At 37.3% G+C, this 24,973-nt stretch overlaps 1 protein-coding gene across 1 annotated transcript in view; it reads right to left on the bottom strand.

Moving 5' to 3' along the window:
- LOC120854102 (receptor tyrosine-protein kinase erbB-4) overlaps positions 1–24,973 on the bottom strand; it is a 1,232,614-nt gene that overhangs the window by 328,263 nt on the left and 879,378 nt on the right. The window contains exon 5 of the mRNA XM_040227918.1: positions 2,434–2,499. Coding sequence (XP_040083852.1) covers positions 2,434–2,499 — 66 coding nt within the window. The remainder of the gene's footprint in view (positions 1–2,433; positions 2,500–24,973) is intronic.

The raw sequence follows: 24,973 nt of genomic DNA, 5'->3' as shown, positions 1-24,973 counted from the left end.
TATAGCAAAAATATTTAAACATATCAACCAGATTATTATTGTATTGAATTTGATTCCAAAGAAGTAACCCTCTGAGGTAAGTGTAATATCTCCATTTTATAGATATGGTAAATGAGGTTTAGAAAAATTAAATCACTTTCCCATGCTAGAAAGTGGAAACAACAGATTTTTATCATCTGGCTGACTATAAATCCAGTGTCCTTGTCCCCTAAACTGCTATGCAATATGGTATACAGGAAACAGTATTATTCTTAGGTTCAGGACATTTAGGTCAAAATCTCAGGTACTACCTGTCTAAATTGAACGACTCTCTTAAATATTTCCTCTGTTTACATTTCCCCGATTGTGGAAAGAGGTTAATGATAACTGACTTCTTTAAATAATAGAAATATTGTGAAAATAAATTTTTAAATGGAAATATTTTATAAACTATAAAAATCCATGCAAATGAATATTATACTAAAATTTGAGTCTGCATGTATCAGATATAAGTAAATGTTTGTGGAATTTAAATTTGATAGACTGTGGAGTAGGCACAGTGACCATTAAGCCAATTTTATGTTATTACAGTGAGCTTAATTTCCACGCTGGGAAATTAGGTGAATAAATGACTGTGTGTCTGATGATTTGATAACATGAGCTATGGCTTGATAACTGTCTTACTCAAGACTCTACCACGCCAACTTGGTGGCAAGTAACAAAACTAGTTCAAATGTATTAGAATATATCATTTATTAAGGTCCCCAAAGAAAGAAGTACATTTGGACATCAGGAAGACCAGAGAACAAGGAAGCAAAAATGGTCAAAATCTTTCTCTCTCCAATTATCCTTTGCCTCTGCATGGTTGATTTATTTTTCGGTGTCACTGAGGACTGGCTATTTCCCCTTTTCATTAATAGACATGGCTCCAAAATAGACATCTCAACTAAGTATAATCTATCTTTCAGATTCTAACGTGGTATAATCAGCACCTGTTGATCCCAAGTTCAAATTCTCTAGAAAGAGAACCTGATTGGCCCAGCTTGGATTAATTATCTATTATAGGACTTCTTAACCTCTGGTATTATTAACATTGTCTGCTGAATAATTATTCTCTGCTTGGGACATGTAGAGTGAGGCTCTCCTGTATTTGTAGGATGCCATTAAAACATTTTGTCCACTATCACAGTGAATGCATTTCACATAGTAATCCAATATTACTTTAGAATCCTGCTTAAAATTCTTGTCAAAACATTGCTGCCATAAAACATTGCTTTTCTTAAATAACTTAAGTCTACACTTTCATCCAACAGTATAAGAAATTTCCACAATATCTAATATTTGTATGTTCAATTTTTTAAATAATATTTTCCGTGTTTTCTATGCTAAAAAAAGAAATACATTTCAAATAGCCTCTACACTCTTTTCCATTTATTATTTCAGCTGTTGTTATTACAGCAGGAAGAAAATTTTTTGCCATTTATATGGAGCATTTTGTGTTTTCGTTTAAAAGAAAACATTTATCCTTAAGATTAGCAAAAGTTCAGTGCTGATTTAAGCATCACAACTTTAAGAATGTTAAAACAGTAGATATTTGTCTTTATGTTCAGTATGCTTTGTTTTTAAATAGCTTAGCAGTGATATCATCCTCATATTTATCTTAATAACTAATACAAAAAATAATATACACTAAGATCCATTGTGTTTAATAGTGAATCTATATTTATAATTCACACAGTTTTTATCTCTGTGCCAAGAACAGAGTGGGTACACAGTATCCTTTTCCTTTTTCCTTTCTCCAGTGAATGGATAGTCAGGCTGCTGCTGTTGCTGCTGCTAAGTTGCATCAGTTGTGTCCGACTCTATGCGACCTCATAGACGGCAACCCACCAGGCTCCTCTGTACCTGGGATTCTCCAGGCAAGAACACTGGAGTGGGTTGCCATTTCCCTCTCCAATGCATGAAAGTGAAAAGTAAAAGTGAAGTCACTCAGTCGTGTCTGACTCTTAGCGACCCCATGGACTATAGCCCACCAGGCTCCTCCATCCATGGGATTTTCCAGACAAGAGTACTGGAGTGGGGTGCCATCGCCTTCTCCAGGTTACCATTTGGGAAAAGCACTGAAATAGTCAGTTAACCTGAAATTCAGTTAATTATCATTTTGTATACATTTGGATTTCCTACTTCCTCTGATGTACAGACTCTGAGGTCATTGTTAATATCACCACATCTGTGCTGTATCATTAATCTAGAAACCACAAAGAAATATAAGAAATGATTATATGTTTCACTTGAAAGCAATGAAATTAGGCAGTTTACTTACATAGAAACTAGTCTATCACACAGAAGCAAAGCTCATTTTCAGGTTTCTGATAATCAGAAGTGTGAAAATCTTCAATTATTAATATTACTTGACCATTTCAAGCCTATGTTTTCTCACTGTTGAACACTTACAAGTCTGGCAATGATTCTCTGTGGGTCCCCAGCATCGGCCAGTACAGGACTTATGGCAACGTCCACCTGCAGAATAGGAAAAAGCATGTGTTTATTATAATCTTTAATCTTTCACTCTGACTAGGAGCTAACATCGCAAAGGAAATATTCCTACTTCTTTATGTCATACTAGAGTTGAAACATAGCTCATAAAATGCCCACTTAAGTAGCAAAATTTGAATGTCAAATACATATGAAGCAGAGAAATACAATCTCTTGATATTCAAAATCCTCTCACCATTTTACAAGAAAAGGAAATACATGACTTTGTGAATGCTCCTGGATAGTCAGAAGTAAATATTTACATGAAATAAGCTTCACTTCGACTACTGAATATTTTTTTTCTACTGATTTTTCTACTTGATATAAATTCAAAAGTTCACAGCCCACTAATATCAACAGACATTAAGGATTAAATCAATAGTTTAAAAGAAGGTGGAGTCTATGAAAACAAAAATATATTACAAACATAGGATAAACCTTCAGAAAAAAAGGTTGTTTACATAATTTAGATTATCTCTTTTTGTCAAAGGTCTTTTATATCTTTAAAAATTATTGAAATATAGCTGATTTACAACATGGTATTAGTTTCAGGTGTACAGCAAAGAGATTCAGTTGTACAAATATGTGCGTGTGTGTGTGAGTGTATGAGTATACATATTTACATTCTATTTCATCACACGTTTTTACAAGTTATTGAGTATCACTTTTACGCTACACAGAAAGTCCTGGCTTGTTATCTGTTTTTTATATAGTAGTGTGTATATTTTCCCACTCCAGTGTTCTTGCCTGGAGAATCCCAGGGACGGGAGAGCCTGGTGGGCCGCCATCTATGGGGTCACACAGAGTCAGACACTACTGAAGTGACTTAGCAGCAGCAGCAGCAGCAACAGTGTATATTTTAATACCAAACTCCTAATTTACCCCTCCCACTTCCCCTTTGGTAACCATCAGTTTGCACTCTGTCTTTTTAAAACTTTTTCTTGAGGTATAATTAATGTACAGTATTAATAAGTTTCAGGCGTATGTCACAATGATTCACAACTTTTAAAGGTTATTTTCCGTTTATAGTTATGAAACAATATTAGTTATATCCTTGTAGAGAAGGACATTCAGAGGTTGTGTCTGAGTTGACCTGTAAGCTGAACCTGGGCGATCAGAGGCTTCTCACCTGCTTTCCTGTCCTTGAAATGTATGTCCCTCTGACTATTCTCGTGCTAGCAGCTGTTTCAAGGACATAGCCTTGAGAGAGAAAGGTGTTGTTGAGACCATCTGGACTAAGTAAGTGACCAAATTTAGTTAAGACCTTGATGCAAACTTTTAAGATTCTGACAGGTGGATGCTGAAATCTACTTATCTTGCTGCTGCCCAAGACAAGTCTCATACATAAGTCACCTAACTTATGAAACTTGTCACCTACAAATCTGGTGTGGGCTGCCTCTTTCTTCCATCTCTCCTTGCCCTTTGTGTACAGGTGCCAATTTGTAAACCAACGCCTTTATATAAATATTTTAAGTATTGAAAAGACTCATTTTATTTTTGAAAGTTTAATTTCAATTATTTTTCTAATATCCTCTTTTAAAACTTTTATTGATACTACTTTCTTTCTCAAATATCAGCCTTTATTTCCTGTGGCCTCATTTTCCTTTTAATGATGCTACTATGGGTACTGGACTCAGTGAAAAAGCTGTCCCACAGAGAAATTCCCTACAATCACAACAAAAGAATATTAGCTAGAAGAAATCATGTATAATAACTTCCCTTGAAGTTTGCTGTTGAATTTCATAGGTTCATTCCAAACTTTTGTGAGTACAAGGAGATGGAATGGGCTTATCCTTAGGGAAAAGTGGACATGAAAATGTATCAAAGATAAAAGCGTTTCTATAACACACTGTCTATTAAACCTTTATTGTTAATTTTCTAATATAAATTGTGAATGGCTACATGCCTATCAAGATGTTCATTTTAACATAGCTAACTACATTGTAAAAAATTATGGAGTAAGGGTATATCAAAGGTTTCCATCTTTCCTTGACCCACAGTTTTTAACTCTTTCTTTAATTTTTATTTCTTTTTGGATGTGGAAGTTCTTACAACTGGGGCATTTTTGTTTGTTTGTTCTTGTTTCTCTTTATGAGACTGTATGGACCTAGCATGTTAAAGGCTTCCACGGGTAAGGGACAGATTCAGCAGACACCTTTCAAAGGCTGAACCTCAGACCATCCTACTGGTCTACTCTTCCACAAGTGAATAGCACTATTTTCAAATTAATGTAATACGTAAGCTCAATCCCAGCCACACGCTTAACAGTGTCAAGATCCTGGCCCCAAAGGAGTTTATTTAAAGCAATTCTGTTTGTGAAGCACTGCTACTGACATCACCAGCATATAATACCCTGTCACTCTGCCATCTGTTTATTTAAATCCAAACACATTATAACTACATAATGCAAGCTCATTCTAGCTGACAGGAAAAGAACTCCATCTGGCCTGAACAATATAACTTTAATCAGTGATAATGATAATTATTATTAAAAACTCACTGGAGTTCTTTTGTATAAAGCTAATAAATCTAAATTGATTTATACCAGCGGAAATTAGAAAGGACTGTGAGACAAAATGGAAAGCATTGTAAACTTTTTTTGAGAAAGTGGTTTAAAACGTTAATGTCTTTCTTTAGACATGTTAAAATCCTTTAAATTGACCCATTAAGTAGTCTGTTAATTGTCTGAAGCAGAGGATGATCTGTCCTTTAATCTATGACTTCTCTAATAGTGTTTGGTTTTAATAAAATATTTAGCTTTATTTATTGTGAATGAACAACTATCTGTAGCTGTTAAAATATGCTGAGTAACATTAGACATGTTAAAATATTCAATGGATCCCCTTTAATTGGATTACATATTTTTTAATCTTATTCTTACAGTTTCAATTTACAATTTCAAGGTCTACTCTCATATTTAATATAAAAGAAGTATTACTAGAAATTTTTTTATGATTCTTATCAAAATGTGATGGCAAGACCCATTTAGTTGGGCCTAAGTGATATAGTGCCTGCACACACACAGAAGTTTTAAATATTAATAATTTATCTATGATGTCTATGTGCTGTTAAGACATTTTATTTGGTAGTTTCCATTTTTCACTCATATTAAAACAAAAATATTAATCACTCCTAAAAGAGGAACCTAACAATGCTCCTTTTCCAAGGTGGAAAAAACTCCCTCCATCCCTTTTGGAAACCAATTGAAGGTGATCACTTGGCCCACACATTTCAAGTTCTATAATGACAAGTGTGCTGGAGGACCGTGAATTGAATCTGCTGCTCCTGAATCAATGGCTGCTCCTTCATTTCGCTGTTTCTAGATCTCTGAGCCTTTTGGTATCCATTCAGGCACTCAGCAGTTCAACTTTTGGTTTTCAAAACTGCGTGATATTGAGCACTTGGGCTAACTTGGTTTGATTCTTGCAGACAACTGAGTAACGTAGTTTTAGGGGGCATCTCAGGTGGCTCAGTGGTAAATGATCCTCCTGCCAGGCAGAAGACACAGGTTTGAGCTTAGGGTCAGGAAGATCCCCTGGAAAAGGAAATGGCAGCCCACTTCAATATGCTTCCCTGGAGAATCCCATGGACAGAGAGGCCTGGTAGGGTACAGTCCATGGTGTCGCAAAGAGCCGACCACAAGTTAGCAACATGATGCAGGTAGTTTTAGGGACTATTATGTCTAATCTTTTTTAAAAATCTGTTTTTAGCTTTTTTTCCCCAACATTTTTGCTGCCCAGAAGTGTCTCCTTAGTAAAATTATTCATCCAGAACTGGGGGAAAAAATTCTGCTAACTTTTTTTTCCCATTTTTCTCTCATTCATCTATTCGTAATTATTTCTTGAATACTATCTGTATCTGTGTATCAGGAACTATGAGAAATATTGGAATTAAGCTGAAACAGACAGGGTTACTATTCTAAGAAAATTCAGGCTTAATTCAGCATTATTATGAAGGGAAAGGTTTTGGCTATGTTATATCTGATGTTCACCCTCTATGTGTTTAAAGAAAGAAGTCCATATATCTGATTTTTTCAATAGCCACTCCCCACTCCCCAGCTCAAGAAGAAAGAGTTAGACAAAGCCAGGTTGTGGTGGATCATTCCCAATGTAAAGCCTGGTAGTTCCAAAGTCCACTATGTTCCTCATATATGATCTATCTACATAACACCTAAAATGAGATCTGCCCAGACTATTCCAGTGGAGAGAATAAATGTGGCCTCTTATTGTTTGTGTCCCAACAGAAATGCTAATAGTTTAACTATGGCTTATTGTCTTACTCAAAACCTTCTTTCTGTCGTCTATTCTCAGATGAGCAGTACCACAGGATGCCTGATTCCTTGGGAAAAGAAACTGTATATGTCAATAATATTTTAGTGTCACTTCGTTTTATAAACTACATCTTCAGTTCAGTTCAGCTGCTCAGTCGTGTCGAACTCTTTGCGACCCCATGAATCGCAGCACGCCAGGCCTCCCTGCCATCACCAACTCCCGAAGTTCACATAAACTCATGTCCATCAAGTCGGTGATGTCATCCAGCCATCTCATCCTCTGTCATCCCCTTCTCCTCCTGACCCCAGTCTCTCCCAGCATCAGAGTCTTTTCCAACGAGTCAACTCTTCACATGAGGTAGCCAAAGAACTGGAGTTTCAGCTTCAGCATCAGTCCTTCCAATGAACACCCAGGACTGATCTCCTTTAGAATGGACTGGTTGGATCTCCTTGCAGTCCAAGGGACTCTCAAGAGTCTTCTCCAACACCACAGTTCAAAACCATCAATTCTTTGGCGCTCAGCTTTCTTCACAGTCCAACTCTCACATCCATACATGACCACTGGAAAAACCATAGCCTTGAATAGATGGACCTTTGTTGGCAAAGTAATGTCTCTGCTTTTCAATATGCTATCTAGGTTGGTCATAACTTTCCTTCCAAGGAGTAAGCGTCTTTTAATTTCATGGCTGCAGTCACCATCTGCAGTGATTTTGGAGCCAAAAGAAAAAAAAAAAGTCTGACACTGTTTCCACTGTTTCCCCATCTATTTCCCATGAAGTGATGGGACCAGATGCCATGATCTTCATTTTCTGAATGGTGAGCTATAAACCAACTTTTTCACTCTCCTCTTTCACTTTCATCAAGAGGCTTTTTATTTCCCTTCACTTTTTGCCATAAGGGTGGTGTCATCTGCATATCTGAGGTTATTGATATTTCTCCCGGCAATCTTGATTCCAGCTTGTGCTTCTTCCAGCCCAGCATTTCTCATTATGTACTCTGAATATAAGTTAAATAAACAGGGTGAAAATATACAGCCTTGACATACTCCTTTCCTATTTGGAACCAGTCTGTTGTTCCATGTCCAGTTCTAACTGTTGCTTCCTGATCTGCATATAGGTTTCTCAAGAGGCAGGTCAGGTGGTCTGGTATTCCCATCTCTTTCAGAATTTTCCACAGTTTATTGTGATCCACACAGTCAATTTCTCCAGTAGCTTGTTTTTAAAAGGAGAACAGGAAAAAAGAGAAACTAGACACTAGCTTATGTAAATGGATGAAACATTTAGGTGCACTGAGCCTTTGCCAACACTATCAAAATCTGCCTATCTCCATGTTTCAATCAACTACATCATTATTTTCACTATATTGTGATAATAATTTTAAAACTATTTGGGAAAATACATTACTTAAAAATAAGAACCTGATGTTTCTATTCACTTTAGTGATAGCGTAGTTATTTAAATTAATATTTCTATTTCCTGTCATTCTGACTCAGTTGAAGATCTTTACAAAACAGAAATTAAAAAAAAAATTCTGTCACTTTAACAAATAATTTAAAAATAAGTGCTGATTATTGCATATAAGTGTTATTTCAATTCACAGGCAATCACCTATGTTTGTCAATCCATTATGCATCAATCTCATGCTCATGCCCTGGAGGAGGAAATGGCAGCCCACTCCAGTATTCTTGCCTGGGAAATCCTAAGGACACATGAGCCTAGTGAGCTACAGTCCATGGGGTCACAAAGAGTCGGACACAACTGAAGCGACTGAGAAGTTCACAAATAGGACTAAATTTAATCTTTTACGCTTGTCCAGCAGATTTTGTATTCTTTTTTAGCAGCTAGAGTCCCTAAGCCACTTTGATAATTTTCAGTTCAGTCACTCAGTCATGTCCAGTTGTTTGTGACCCCATGGACTGCAGGACTCCAGGCCTCCCTGTCCATCACCAACTCCTGGAGTTTACTCAAACTCATGTCCATGGATAATTTTAAGAGTCATAAATTCCTGTTGGAAGCTTTGCTTGTTTGTGAAACTGCCCGACAGCAGGGACAGGATTTAATATGCACCTTTGTACTGCCTTATGCAAGTAATATGCTGGGACAGTTGAAGAATTACAAAATATAAAGCCACTGGCAACCATAAAAGATTATATCCCCAAACTGCCCCTAGCTAAAAGGTGATGCTGTTACATCCCTGGATTCTCCTTTCAGTTCTTTTAAAAACTGGCATTCTTGACTTCTTAACACTACATTTACTGGAGAAAGAGTGAGAGAACAGTATCTTTTTTATGACCATATATTTCAAAAAAGTAAAGTGAAACATTTTTGAAAGTCTACACTAAACCAGTTCCTTTTCTTGACCAGACCATAAAAAGACGAATGAGTCAGTGTTCTGCCCTCAAGGAGCTTTCAAGGACCAGGAAATAGGCAGGAATATAGGCAAATAAATATGATAATCAAAAACATGGGTATGCATAATGTATAGAAAAAATGAATTTTAAAAAGTATTGTCATAGGAGGCGGGCATTTCAATTGGGCTTGGCTGTCTTGTTTGTCCAGCAGAAAAGGAGGAGGAGGGAGAACAGCTCCAGGCTGAATGGTTAACCTAAACAATGACACGGAGACATGGATGTGCACAACTCTTTGGGGCCATAATGAATACTTTATGGTCCCTTGAGCAATTTGAATAGAAATTGTTGCTGAAGTATGAGCTTATAAAGCATCTTGAAAGTCTTCGCGGATGTTTATTCTGCACAGGTGTTATGGTGTTGGTCAAGGTTTTTGAACTTTGAAAAGATATGATTTGACTTGCAAGGTAGAAGAAGGTGTCAGGGTATGATTCCTAAAAGTTAGTGCTGACATGTGAGTAGCTTGTGCAAAATGCTGATTTATAGTCTGCGATGAGGTATAGAAATCCGTTTTTAAAAAGCGATTCCAGGGATTCCAAGGATAATGTATCTACGACAACAAAGCATATAGATAAAAGTACAATACTTTGGCATATAATTCCAAACTCTACTAACATCATGGCCATATTTTGTGACAGATCTGATCAGCTGCTTGGTAACTAAATGTACAGAATTAAACAATGTGAAAATCTAGTAATCTCTCATTTTCAGTGTTTACTCTGATTTGTGAATATATTTCCATTAATTTGCATTTTTGTTTCCCTCCGGAGTTCTAGAAAACACATAACCTTTATTTTCAAATTTAAATAATTATAAATCACCCTTATGATAGTAAAGTCACAAGATGATTCCAACAAATGATGTATTAGTAGGTTTTAATGATATTACAGTAATGTGAAATTGCTCTTTTTATCAGATGTTAATATTTCCCTTATTCCTATCTGACAGTTCTCACTGTCATGTGTTTATTTATCCTCACAATTTGCTCTATAGACTTACTTCACATTTTCATATAGTCTTAATTCAATCTTCCTATCTTTATGATTTGAAAGCTAATTATTGAATGCAAACTTTATTATTATAGATTTTGCTCTTCAGAAAAGAATTGAACAGGTATTTTCACTGACTAGAAAGACAAAGTTAAAAATTAAATATATATATATATGGAATTCTTCACCTTCCCTGGTGGCTCAGACAGTAAAGAACCTGCCTGCAATGCAGGAGACCTGGGTTCGATCCCTGGGTTGAGAAGATTCCTTGAAGACGGCAATGGCAACCCATTCCAGCATTCTTGCCTGGAAAATCCCATGGACAGAAGAGCCTGGTGGGGTACAGTCCATGGGGTCACAAAGAATTGGACACAACTGAGTGATTAACACTTCACTTCACTTCACCTAGCAGCAAATTAAAACAAGACTTGATGCTTAAATTGTTTTACTAATTACTTATTGAAAAAGAAATAAGTCATGTCAACCTCATTAACATTTTTATAAGTAGCATCATGTTATTCATTTCAAGCAACCTAAGTGAAAGGATTGAGAGTAACATATCTATTCATGTGATCAAGAGTAATTTTTGACAGAAGGGTGAAATATATCAAGTTCATTCTTCAACACTTCTATCCACCCTTTTCCCGTAAGTTCAACAACCGAGGACAAATCTATGACCACCAAAGCACACAGTTATCTCCAAGTCCATTACCATCTCAGAGAGGATTACAGAGGAAAAGCTGATAGACTGACCAGTTAGTGTGGCACACAGAATTGCAAAGGTTTCAAAATACTGAGCCTACTTAGCAAATTTTGGTTTCTTCTGAGGTCTTTTGTAAACACATAGGTAGGTCTAGCATAGGTATGATAATAGCAGAAACTCCAGGTACAAATAGAAGCCTGGGGAAAGTGAGGTGGGAAAACTGATAAGAGTATCATTTTTCAAAACCTCTTTAAATCATACATAATAATGAAAACCAGGTACTCTGTTAGCATGTTGAGTTCAGATGTTTCTATCTACAGAATCTAGGAGAATGGACTGATCTACACAAATTTCAGTGTCAAAGAGAAATTTGATGATAACCTATTTAGAACATAAGATTGTTACTTATTTACATCCATAGCCTCATGTGATCTTAAGAGTGACTGACAGAAGTAATCTAATACATATTATGTCAAATGAATAGACTAAAGGTATTCTTACTAAAGGAATTTAATTTCTCATTGAATGGAAAGGTCTGATACAATGCTATATATGATACTACTATTCTGTATATTTTATATTTTCCCAGCATATGAACAGAGACAAACTTTAAAGAGAACCATAGCAAAGAAGCCAACATGTCCCCTTGTTTTTTTTTTTTCTATGATTTTTGGAAAAGTCATACTATCAATAACAAAAATGATTCACATTATAATACATTTTTTTAATTTCCTGAAAAACTGGAAGCTTTCATATTTGATAATGGCAAAGATTTCTATCAAATTAAGCAATTATAAAGCATCAATTCATATTTGTTCATAGCTGTGAACACAGAATATAATTCCCCCTACTGAGGAACAGAATTAGTTCCAATCAATGTCAAATGTCATACTAAACATATAATAAGATGGAGTCTGAATTAAGGACCTTACTAGCAGACTTAAAAGAATATATTTAGATATGTCTGCTATTTGCAATCAATAATAGTGATAATCAGTAGATTTATGAGCACTTAATAATGAACCAGCCAGGGCTACCAGGAACATCCCCAGAGCATCCTTCATCCTAGATAGAGTGTAGTCTATTTAGATATTCCCTTGGAGGTCTGCAGTGTCCAGCTTGATCAGCCTTATGTGGTTGAAATTTTTAGGAATGCTCTAAATATTTTATGTATATTAACACAGTCAATCCTCATATAATCCTAATAGGTTAAATTCTCTAAAATTTACATATCCAGACTACATAGGAACAGTTTTATGCTTGTAACTCTTTGTAAAATGTCTATACCTGTTTGATTAGCAAAAGTTTGAATATTTACATGTCCAACCCTGTATGCAAGACAGCAAAAGAGACACAGATGTATAGAACAGTCTTTTGAACACTTTGGGAGTGGGAGAGGGTAGGATGATTTGGGAGAATGGCATTGAAACATGTATAATATCATATATGAAACGAATCGCCAGTCCAGGTTCGATGCATGATACTGGATGCCTGGGGCTGGTGCACTGGGACGACCCAGAGGGATGGTACAGGGAGGGAGAAGGGAGGGGGGTTCAGGATGGGGAACACGTGTATACCTATGGTGGATTTATGTTTATGTATAGATGAAAGTGAAAGAGGAGAGTGAAAAAGTTGGCTTAAAGCTCAACATTCAGAAAACGAAGATCATGGCATCTGGTCCCATCACTTCATTGGAAATAAATGGGGAAACAGTGGAAACAGTGTCAGACTATTTTCTTGGGCTCCAAAATCACTGCAGATGGTGACTACAGCCATGAAATTAAAAGACGCTTACTCCTTGGAAGAAAAGTTATGACCAACCTAGATAGCATATTCAAAAGCAGAGACATTCCTTTGCCGACTAAGGTCCGTCTAGTCAAGGCTATGGTTTTTCCAGTGGTCATGTATGGATGTGAGAGTTGGACTGTGAAGAAGGCTGAGCGCAGAAGAATTGATGGTTTTGAACTGTGGTGTTGGAGAAGACTCTTGAGAGTCCCTTGGACTGCAAGGAGATCCAACCAGTCCATTCTGAAGGAGATCAACCCTGGGATTTCTTTGGAAGGACTGATACTAAAGCTGAAACTCCAGTACTTTGGCCACCTCATGTGAAGAGTTGACTCGTTGGAAAAAACTTTGATGCTGGGAGGGATTGGGGACAGGAGGAAAAGGGGACGACTGAGGATGAGATGGCTGGATGTCATCACCGACTTGATGGACATGAGTTTGGGGGAACTCCGGGAGTTGGTGATGGACAGGGAGGCCTGGCGTGCTGCGATTCATGGGGTCACAAAGAGTTGGACACGACTGAGCGACTGAACTGAACTGAGATCACATATTCAAAAGCAGAGATATTACTTTGCAGACTAAGGTCCGTCTAGTCAAGGCTATGCTTTTTCCTGTGGTCATGCATGGATGTGAGAGTTGGACTGTGAAGAAGGCTGAGCGCCGAAGAATTGATGCTTTTGAACTGTGGTGTTGGAGAAGACTCTTGAGAGTCCCTTGGACTGCAAGGAGAGCCAACCAGTCCATTCTGAAGGAGATCAGCCCTGGGATTTCTTTGGAAGGAATGATGCTAAAGCTGAAACTCCAGTACTTTGGCCACCTCATGCGAAGAGTTGACTCATTGGAAAAGACTCTGATGCTGGGAGGGATTTGAGGCAGGAGGAGAAGGGGACGACAGAGGATGAGATGGCTGGATGGCATCACTGACTCGATGGACGTGAGTCTGAATGAACTCCGGGAGTTGGTGATGGACAGGGAGGCCTGGCGTGTTGCAATTCATGGGGTTGCAAAGAGTCGGACATGACTGAGCCACTGAACTGAACTGAACTGATGGCAAAACCAATACAATATTGTAAAGTAATTAACCTCCAATTAAAATAAATAAATTTATATTAAAAAATAAAATAAAATGAAAAACAATTTAATCCCTGATCTTCCCACCCCCACCAAAAATTTATCCCTGTAAAGCCTTCTTCATCTCAGATAATAGCAGCACAACCTTTTCAGAGATTCATTAGATTTTGAAGTCATTTTCAGCAACTCTTTTTCTGTCACATCCCAGATCCAAATTCACTAGCATATCCAGTTGATTCTAACTTTAAAGTACATATAAGTGTCCAATCATTTTCTACCACCCACATCACTAAAGCAGTATTATTTCTTGCTTGGATTAATGCAATAACCTCCAAACTGGTGTCCTAGTTTCTGGTCTGGCTTCTTTACCATCTCTTCTCAATATATTAGCTGGTGTGGTGCTGTTTATTCCCTAAATTGTGTCCAACTCTTTTGTGATCCCATGGACTGTACCCTGCCAAACTCCTCTGTCTATAGGATTTCCCAGGCAAGAATACTAGAGTGGGTTGCCATTTCCTTTTCCAGGGGAGCTTCCTGACCCAGGGTTCAAACTTGCATCTCCTGCAATGCAGGTGGATTCTTAACACTGAGTCACATGATGTTCTTAGACCAGGTCAAATCCCAATAACTTCCATTTTTCTCAAAGTAAAACCCCAAGTTCCTTTTTAATGGTCGTTGAGATCTGAGAATATTTGGTCCTCTCTCCCAGGCCTCCATAACCTTATCTCCTGCTATCCCCTTCCGGGTTCACTCCTCTCTCTCACTCCTGCTGTTTCTAGAAGATAAACGAAATGCATGACTCATTTAGAATTTTTATGCTTTTCTTCCCTGGACTTCTCTTTCTTTGATAGCTTGTAGTCAAATTGTTCACCTGCTCTTTTATTTCTCCTAGATGCCACCTCTCAATGAGGTCTTCTCTCACCTACATTGTTTATATTAAATATTTCAGATGGATTTTCTAGAGTTTACTTCTAACACATGTTCAAATTCAAACTATTTAAAATTAAGAAAATATAAAATAAGAAGATAAATATCATCCATAAACTTTGCATTTGATGTTTTTCATTTTTTGAATTATATATATACTTACATGTATAGTTTATAAATTAATAAAATACTTGACATAGTTTTGTAATCTGCTATTTTCATAGCAGATATATTTCATATTTTATATTGTACATTTTGAAGTGACATTAAACAAATGTGATTTTTTCTTTTTTTGGCTGTATTTATCTACCATCATATAGACATACTATAATTCAATTAACCTTTTGGCTTTATGGAACATTTAGGGTATGTAGGAGATCAGTACATATATTTTTAAAAATACACATTAAAAGGATATCACTAATTTCCTGTCTTATTTTAAAGAAGACTTATAGCTTATGGAGGGATGATCTAGATATCAGAAAGAACTTAACTATGTCCTTTTTTATATGCTTCTGGAAAACACTGATGGAATCTGACACTGATGTGTGGACCTCTAGATGCCTGGTGTATGTATCAGAACACTTGATAAAAGGACTGATGTCCTGGTGGGCCTAGATTTATGTGCTGGTTCTAGCAGTGTGTCAAAGGCCTCTGTACATACCTGTCATATTTGACCTTTTCATCACAGAGTTGGATAAACCAATGGAATATGCTTGCTGATTTTGAAAATGACACAAGTCTGGACAAAGCAGTGGTTGTTCACACACAGGATAAAAGTTAAGATTTTAAAAGCACTTGGAAGGTAAAATGAGCCAAAAGTAACAATAAGACATTTAACAGGATCAGTATAAATTCCTGCCATGTGTGGTTCTAAACCAGTATTTCATGTGAATATCAATAGATAGACACACACATACACAGAGTCTATCTGGCATGGGACGGGTAAGAATTTCATTTCTTTTCTGTTACTGGCTCTGTCATTCCTTAGTTCCTTAGTTAGGTTAGTTAACTTCTCTACATGTTCTTTTTTTTTTTTGCTTTTTGTACTTAACTGTTTATTTCACACATTTATTTCACACATACACTGTGTTGTATAATTCAATCTAGATATCATCATCAACATCATCAACCTCATCACATCATCTACAATTTATTAAGCACTTTCTACATTCTAACTAGTAGATGGAGAGCTTTACACATAGTATTTCATTTAATTTATACAGTAGCATCATAAGTACTACTATTTGTTCCATTTTATCCATAAGAAAACAGAAAACACCCTTTAAATGGAAGAAGAGATTAGTTCCCTGATAGCATGTCACTTAGTGTGTTTGTGTCAAAATCTTTTGTTCCTGTCCGTTTTAAAATTTCTAATTGACATTTATTTTGATTCTACTGTTTATTTATTGATTCAACTGTAAATGGCAATAAAATGATTGTCAGTTAAATATAAATATATTTTAGCAATTATTATGACAGCATTTTTTGTAACAGAAAATTATAGCCCACAGTTTAGAGAAGACAGAATACTGAAAAATCTATTATTCAAAAGTACTATTGTGCATATAACCAGTTTACAATATTGTCATTTACTGCACTCTGTTCCTATAACTCCTGCTAAATTGCAGAAAACATAAGCTCTGACGTCATTTTCTTTGGGATACAAATAGGAAAAGGAGTACGTCAAGGCTGTATATTGTCACCCTGCTTATTTACCTTATATGCAGAGTACATCATGAGAAATGCTGGGCTGGAAGAAGCACAAGCTGGAATCAAGATTGCCAGGAGAAATATCAATAAACTCTTATATGCAGATGACACCACTCTTATGGCAGAAAGTGAAGAAGAACTAAAAAGCCTCTTGATGAAAGTGAAAGAGGAGAGTGAAAAAGCTGGCTTAAAGCTCAACCTTCAGAAAACGAATATCATGGCATCTGGTCCCATCACTTCATGGCAAATAGATGGGGAAACAGTGGATGATTTATTTGTTTGGGCTCCAAAATCACTGCAGATGGTGACTGCAACCTTGAAATTAAAAGACGCTTACTCCTTGGAAGGAAAGTTAGACCAACCTAGACAGCATATTAAAAAGCAGAGACATTACTTTGTCAACAAAGGTCCATCTAGTCAAGGCTATGGTTTTTCTAGTAGTCATGTATGGATGTGAGAGTTGGACTATAAAGAAAGCTAAGCGCCAAAGAATTGATGCTTTTGAACTGTGGTGTTGGAAAGGACTCTTGAGAGTCCCTTGGACTGCAAGGAGATCCAACCAGTCCATCCTAAAGGAGATCAGTCCTGGGCGTTCACTGGAAGGACTGATGCTGAAGCTGAAACTCTAATTGTTTGGCCACCTAATGTGAAGAGCTGACTCATTTGAAAAGACTCTAATGCTTGGAAAAATTGAGCACTAGAGGAAAAGGGGACGACAGAGGATGAGATGGTTGGATGGCATCACCGACTCAATGGACATGAGTTTGGGTAAACTCTGGGAGTTGGTGATGGACAAGGAGGCCTAGGGTGCTGTGGTTCATGGGGTCGCAGAGTCCGACATGGCTGAGCAACTGAACTGAACTGAAGTCATTTTTATTTGCATTCAGTTTTTTTAATAAGTACAAATGATTTGTTCATTTTTTAAAATATCAAATATCAGTTTCTAGAATACAAGTGCAAAAATTTTAGTCGCTCAGTCATCTCCAGCTCTTTGCCCCCATGGACTTAGTCCACCAGCTCCTCTGTCCATGGAATTCAAGTAAGCAGGTTAAACATTATAAAGTATTACTAATGATTACATTGAGTAATACTCAGAACATAGAAAACATGTATTTCTAACAAAAGTTAGAAATTACAATACTAGTGATCATTAATATTGTTACCTAATATGTCAGTAAGTGTAAGGTAAAGTTAAAAATATATGATCTATCTATTAATATTAAAAGGTAGTATCTTTGACAGCATCAATATTCAAAACATAGGTATAAACTTGGAAGCAAGCAAAAACGAAAATCTGACTCCCATAAATCAGACTTGCTCTCCAGGCCAGATTTACTTTTGACCTCTGTATTTACGTACTTAACTGCTAGTTGGTTATCATAACCTCTATAGCATATGGGCAGTTGAAACTTAATAGATAATAACAACTAAATCAATCATATTTTCTACTAAATTGATCTCTCTTTAAACATTGAATATATATACATGTATTGTGCTTGTGCTAAGTTGCTTCAGTCTCATCTGACTCTGCTATCCTATGGACTGTAGCCCACGAGGCTCCTCTATTCTCTCTCTCCAAGGCTTTTCCCCAAAAAGACTCAATCAAGTTATTATTTAATATGGAATAGAATTCCTTTGTGCCATATGGTAGGTCTTTATTGGTTATTCATTTTAAATATAGCAGGGTGGACATGTTCAGTATTCACTATTTACAGTTGATGGGACCTCAGGCAACAAGCTTTACCTGAGTTGACTTTCCTCATTTATAAAATATAGATGATGATACTTGCTTTCTATATATGTTAGAGGTGATTGAGTTGAATGATATATCTGAAGTACCTGGCATGCAATAAGCATCAATCCGTATTATTTCATTTCTCCCTCCCTCACAATATTGTATTTAAAAATATAAAGAAAAACAAAGAGAGACAGAGATGGAGATGGTCAGCAGAGGTAATACAGAAGACAAATGAAGTAATCTGGAGACAGACATGTTTATGCAGACAGTCGAAATGATCAGTGAGGTATCAAAATCAAGCTATGGGAAAGAGGGAACCTGTGACATCTTAGGAACGTTGACAGGCTTTGTAGACAGGAACAGTGGGTTTCAGAGGTCTCTGCAAGCATTGAGAATCCATAGTATCAACAGGAATGTTAATGATAATCCAAAAGCAGTTAAATCTCCCTCTACTACTGGAATACCACACTCTTGAATATTTCAGCTCAGTTATATGAAAGGAGGGAGAGGGGGCAGAGAATATTTCAAAGTATGTGACAAAAAGAGAAACACACAGAGGCACAATTTTTTGAATTACTGCAGACAATTACATTTCACTGATGGTGGGGTCTCTGCCCATCCCATAATGCTCATTTATGAGACTGCTAGTCAGAGGCGCTAAGGGATCCGCAAGGAATCATAACTGGGTACATGTTCAGTTTATGAGTAGTCACAGTTGAGAAGCATGGCTCAACAGCCAAAATTCACACGAAAGAACTTTACTCCTCCCAAAGGGTATTTTAAATGGGATCCAAAGTTTTGCCCATGGCCACAATTCTAAATATTAGCTCTCACTCTCTTAAGTCTTTCAATCACTACAACCCTATCCTCCAAGCTCTCTCTTTCTCTCTCTCTCTCTCTTCATGCCTTTTCCCATCACAAAGCTTTCAATTATCTACTCTTTTCTCATTGTGTTATTATTATGGCATTGACTGACTTTGACATTCTCCCTAAATTGATTTTATTCCATCCAGATCTCTGGTGAAATGATTCTCGGCCTATTTTTTTTTTAATGCACTTATATCCTAAATGTACAATACAACATTCTAGGGAGACTGTGTGTGTGTGTGTCCGTGTGTGTGTCCATGTGTGTGTGTGTGTGTATGTATAGGTATGAGTGACAGTTTGGTCCAATGCACTGGAAAGATCAGGCTGGCAGACACATAATGTTTGAGCAGATGGGAAAAGAAGACCTCACATATTCCCACATTTGTTGTTTATATCCTGTCAGAGTACTCATTACTTAAGAAGTGATATACAGGTTCTATTTCATGATGAACAGTATGAAATTCCTAATATCTGTGTATGGCATGGTCTCCATGAGCATCCTGTTTTCATCTGCCTTCTACTTGACAACTCCAATATAGATCTATCTCCCCTATGAATTAATAAGAAATAGGTATTATCATGAGACAACTGAAATGGATGAAATTATTACAAACTCCTTAAGGGAAGAAATAAGTTCCTATCCACAGTTCCTAACAGTACTCAAAACACAGCCAGCTTCCCAGATCAAATAACTCAACATTTTCTTCACTAAGAGACCATTATCTTCACATTATAGTGATAATCCAGCTTCTTCCACCCTGAGTAAAATTTGAAAGGTCTTATAATATCTGTGGTTTGAGACTTTATAATTATGGCTTGGGCCATTAATCTTGTAGTCTCCCTTTTTTATTATATCTAAAGATTGAGAATGAGTGTTTGTTACAGATTGCTAGCCTGTAGCAGTCAGTTGGAGAGATGAGACATCACGGAGACAGATAACAAAGAAAAATGGGTAACATATTGGAAAAGATTAGGTAGATCCACGGCACTACATTAAACAGACTCTTTCAGACATAACAGCCAGAAGTCTCATCTTATGTTTCTACCATTTTTTTCACCTGCCAAAGGGATTTAGCTGTTTATATATATATATATTTTTTTTTTTTTTCCTCCCCCAAGCCCTCATACTTAAAATCGAAACAACCACGTTAACAAATAGGCACATTTCTAAAATGCCACTGTAAGCCTAAGGAATGAAAATGTGATTTTAAAATTGATGATTGTTATAAGAAAGTGACCCCAAAAGCTTTACAGTAAGTAATAAGCCTAAAATGTCTTGGCGTAAAATGTTCTCATTAATTTGCCTTTGAAGTTCACCCACACAAACTACCTCTCAAGATTAATGGATTTACAATATACTTTTTAAATAGGACTCCATCAATAAGATATTTCAATGGAGTTTCTTGTTGATGAACTACTAGATAGATCTGGAAACTGAGTTATTATTTATAGAAAAAAATTAATGATCTGTAAGCTGTTGCACATGTAGCTATTGTTTTCATCTGTGAAGTCCTTATCCGCTAGCATGTTAAAGAGTTAGTCATGGTTTAGATATAGCACCATTTTAATCATGTAGCAGACATTGCTCTCAGCTATTTATTTTTCATGAAAACCTTAGAAGGAAAATACGACAGATGAGGAAGCTGAGGCCTGAGAAGATTATTAACTTGCAAAACATTATACAGTAAGTAATAGGCCTTAGTGGAGAAGGCAATGGCAACCCACTCCAGTACTCTTGCCTGGAAAATCCCATGGACGGAGGAGCCTGGTAGGCTGCAGTCCATGGGGTCGCTAAGAGTCGGACACGACTGAGTGACTTCGCTTTGACTTTTCACTTTCATGCATTGGAGAAGGAAATGGCAACCCACTCCAGTATTCTAGCCTAGGGAATCTCAGGGATAGGGGAGCCTGGTGGGCTGCCGTCTATGGGGTCGCACAGAGTTAGACACTACTGAAGCGACTTAGCAGTAGCAGCAGCAGCAATAAGCCTTAGACAGGCCTGAGATTGGAGCCCATAAATATAGGTTCCATATTACACACTCTTAACTGATATAATCAAGTAATTAATTTATATTAACAGATGCAAGAATAGAATAATCATGTAGGACAACGGAGGACAGAACACACAAAATAGACAAAAACATACCTAGGAATACAAACTTTGTCACAGTAAGACCTGGTTTTGTTAGGGTTAGAGCAAACACTGAGGAAGTTCAACAGATTTGAGGAGGTCAAGATATTAGTATGCAAGGGTGTTTAATGAGATCATTAACAAATATTTATTCAAAGTCAGTTAGGGAATGACTTGCATGGAGTTAAGAGATGATTTGGAGTCACTTGCTAAAATCTTTGGACTTTCCTGGTAGCTCAGATGGTAAAGAATTTGCATAGAATGCTATGCCAGGGACCTGGGTCCCTGGGTTGGGAAGACCCCCTGGAGGATGGCATGGCAACCCACGCCAGTATTCTTTCCCAGAGAATCCTCACAGATAGAGGAGCCTGGAAGGCTACATACAGTCTATGGGGTTGCAAGGAGTTGGACACCACTGAGCGACTAAACACACAGCACACAGCTAAAATCTTTGATGTACCTGAGAAATGAACAGGTAGCATTGCTCAGTTGGTAAAGAGTCTGCCTGCAATGCAGGAGACCTGAGTTTAATTCCTGGATTAGGAAGATCCCCTGGAGAAGGAAATGGCCACCCACTCTAGTATTATTTCCTGGAGAATCCCATGGACAGAGGAGCTTGGCAGGCTACAGCCCATGGGGTCACAAGAGCCGGACATGACTTAGTGACTAAACCACCACCACCATTCAATGAGTAAGGTGAAGGGTCCTACTGGTGGATGTCAAGAGCATTAAAAACGTGTCCTTGTAGAATCATGGATGGACCTAGAGTCTATCACATAGAGTGATGTAAGTCAGAAAGAGAAAAACAAATATCGTGTATTAGTGCATACATGTGGAATCTAGAAAAATGGCATAAATGATCTTATTTTCAAAACAGAAATAGAGATACAGGTATAGAGAATGTATGGACATGAAGTGGGGAAGAGAAGGGTGGGATGAATTGGGAGACTAGGATTGACATATATATCAACTATTGACCGTATGTATGAAACAGATACTTAATGAGAACCTGATACTTAGGCCACCTGATGCAAAGAGCTGACTCATTGGAAAAAACTCTGATGTTGGGAGAGATTAGAGGCCAAAGGAAAAAGGAGTAGCAAAGGATGAGATGGTTAGATAGCAACACCAACTTGATGGACATGAATTTAAACAAACTTCAGGAGATAGTGGAGGATAGAGGAGTCAGGCGTGTTGAATTCCATGGGCTCACAAAAAGTCAGACGTGACTTAGCAACTGAACAAGAACAACAAATGTGAACCTACTACATAGTTCAGGGAACTCTACTCAGTGCTCTGTGGTGACCTAAAAGGGAAGGAAATCCAAAAAAGAGTCAGTATATTTATACATACAGCTGGTCTACTTTGTTGTACAATATAAACTAACACTGTAAAGCAACTGTGTGTGTATGTGTGTGTTAGTTGCTTAGTTGTGTCCACCTTTCTGCGACCCTAAGGACTATAGCCCACCAGACTCCTCTGTCCATGGATTCTCCAGGCAAGAATATTAGAATGGGTTGCAATTTGCTTCTCAAGAAAGCGACTATACTCCAATAAAAATTAACTTAAAAATGGTGCCCTTCCCCATTCCACTTTCTATCACCACAGAATTATAGGCATATTTACCTATAAATGGCAATGGGAAGCTAAAAGAAGGCTGATCATAGTCCCTAGATTTAGGATAACGATATAAAAATACCTCTAGTGGCAAAGATTATGCCTGCCAGTGTAGGAGACATTAGAGACACGGGTTTGATCCCTGGGTGGGGAAGATCCTGTGAAGAGAGGCATTGCAACTCACTCCAGTATTCTTGCCTGGAGAATCCCATGGACAGAAGAGCCTGGGTAGGTTACAGTCCATGGTGTTGCAGAGTTGGACACAGCTGAAATGACTTAGCATGCATGTACGCATTATATTCTTAATCTAAATTGTTACTATTAATGAGATAATATTTTTTTCTCCCTCAGGTAAAATGTCTGAATCTGCTGTGTGGATTAATTGGAATAATTTATCATTTCATAAGAACGCTACAAAACTGCATGAGATTAATTTATTTTTCTCTACCGATTCAGTGGAGAAGGAAATGGCAACCCACTCCAGTACTCTTGCCTGGAGAACCCCATGGACGGAGGAGCCTGGTGGGCTACAGTCCATGGGGTCGCAAAGAGTTGGACACGACTGAGCGACTTCAATTCACTTCACTTCACTTCACTTCTACCGATTCAAAGAGGAAGATCTCTGTCAATCATACAACCATAAAGATCTCCGGCAATCATATAACCATAAGGAACCACAGATGTGTATTTATTCCATTAAAATACACAGCACATTTTTTTCAATAAAATATTTGATATTTACAATTATGTAACTCAAATTTAGAAATGAAGTGTTGGTTATCCAACATTTTATTGCTTTTAAAAGCCTTTAGTTTTATCATTGTATTTTTTCTGGTAAAGCTAATGTCTCCATTCTGGAAAACACACTTTGGCAAATTATAACGAGTCATAATTATTAGTAAAGTAACTAGTAACTTGGACATATAGGTAGCCCTTATGATGTTGTGTTCTACTCCTGGGTATAGAATTTGAACTGATTGCACAGAGAATATATTTTTTAAAGCTACCTAGACAAAAATCTTAGTTTAATAAAGTGTGAGGAGCTAGGAGAATAAAAGAGGATGATCAGGACATCTAATTTTGAGATGACTTTCTTTTGCACATTTTTTAATCAAGGTTTTTTTTTTTTTTATTCCTTTTATGTATTTCTCTTGCTTATACTTAAAGAAGTTTAAGAGAAATGTCACTGCATAATTTCCTTTCCATTTTCTCTTCCCTGCTTAGAAAGAGCACCTACAACTGCCAAAAGAATCACCTCTAAATAGAACATAATTTGTTCTTGCCAGGCGGCAAAGAATTAAGTAAAAGTTGCATAGGGCTGCCTGCAACAATCTAGCCTTGAAAGATTGCTAAGCGGGTTAGCAGCTGGATCTCCTTATTCTCTTTCCCCAGTTCACTGTAGGGATGTCAGCTCCCTGCCCCAACCCTTCAGTGTAACTAGCAGACTCTCTCCTACCTCTGCTCTCAACTTTAAAATAAAAGTGGCATAGTGAGGGGAACCAACAGGAGAGGGAAGACATGTCTAAAACTTCTTTTTTTTTTTAATGGTATGAAAGGGGAAACTTGAATACATCATTTTCAGTTACTTATAAACATCTTCCTTTAATTTCCTAGCTTTCTCTAAGTGATGAGAAATTAGACAAGAAAGGAAAGTGTAAGTTCTTTAAATTCCACTCAAGTTTGCAATTGAGTTTCATGAAAACAATAATCAATCCATTAGTAAACAGGACTAAACATGTGAATGGTAAGGAAATCTATAAATTATGGCTGTACAACAGAATACAGACACATACGTAATCACTCTTAACCCATTATAGCGTAAACAAATTGAAGAAAAATAGTGAAAGTGAAAGTCGCTCAGTCGTGTCCAGCTCTTTGCGACCCCATAGTCCTGAATATTCATTGGAAGGGCTGATGCTGAAGCTGAAACTCCAATACTTTGGCCATCTCATGCGAACAGCTGATTCATTTGGGAAGAACCTGATTCTAGGAAAGATTGAAGGCTGAAGACAGGAGGAGAAGGGGACAACAGAGGATGAGATGGTTGGATGGCATCACTGACTTAATGGGCATGAGTTTGAGTAAGCTCCGGGAGTTGATGATGGACAGGGAGGCTGGTGTGGGGCGGTTCATGGGGTCGCAAAGAGTCGGACACGATTAAGAGACTGTAGTGAACTGAATTGAGACTATACAGTCCTTGAAATTCTCCAGGCCAGAATATTGGAGTGGATAGCCTTTCCC

This window comes from Oryx dammah, unplaced genomic scaffold (assembly GCF_014754425.2).
Source record: "Oryx dammah isolate SB20612 unplaced genomic scaffold, SCBI_Odam_1.1 HiC_scaffold_27, whole genome shotgun sequence".
NCBI classification, from domain to species: Eukaryota; Metazoa; Chordata; class Mammalia; order Artiodactyla; family Bovidae; genus Oryx; species Oryx dammah.
The sequence above is the reverse complement of the archived record's forward strand: the minus strand, read 5'-3'. Positions and strand labels throughout refer to the sequence as shown.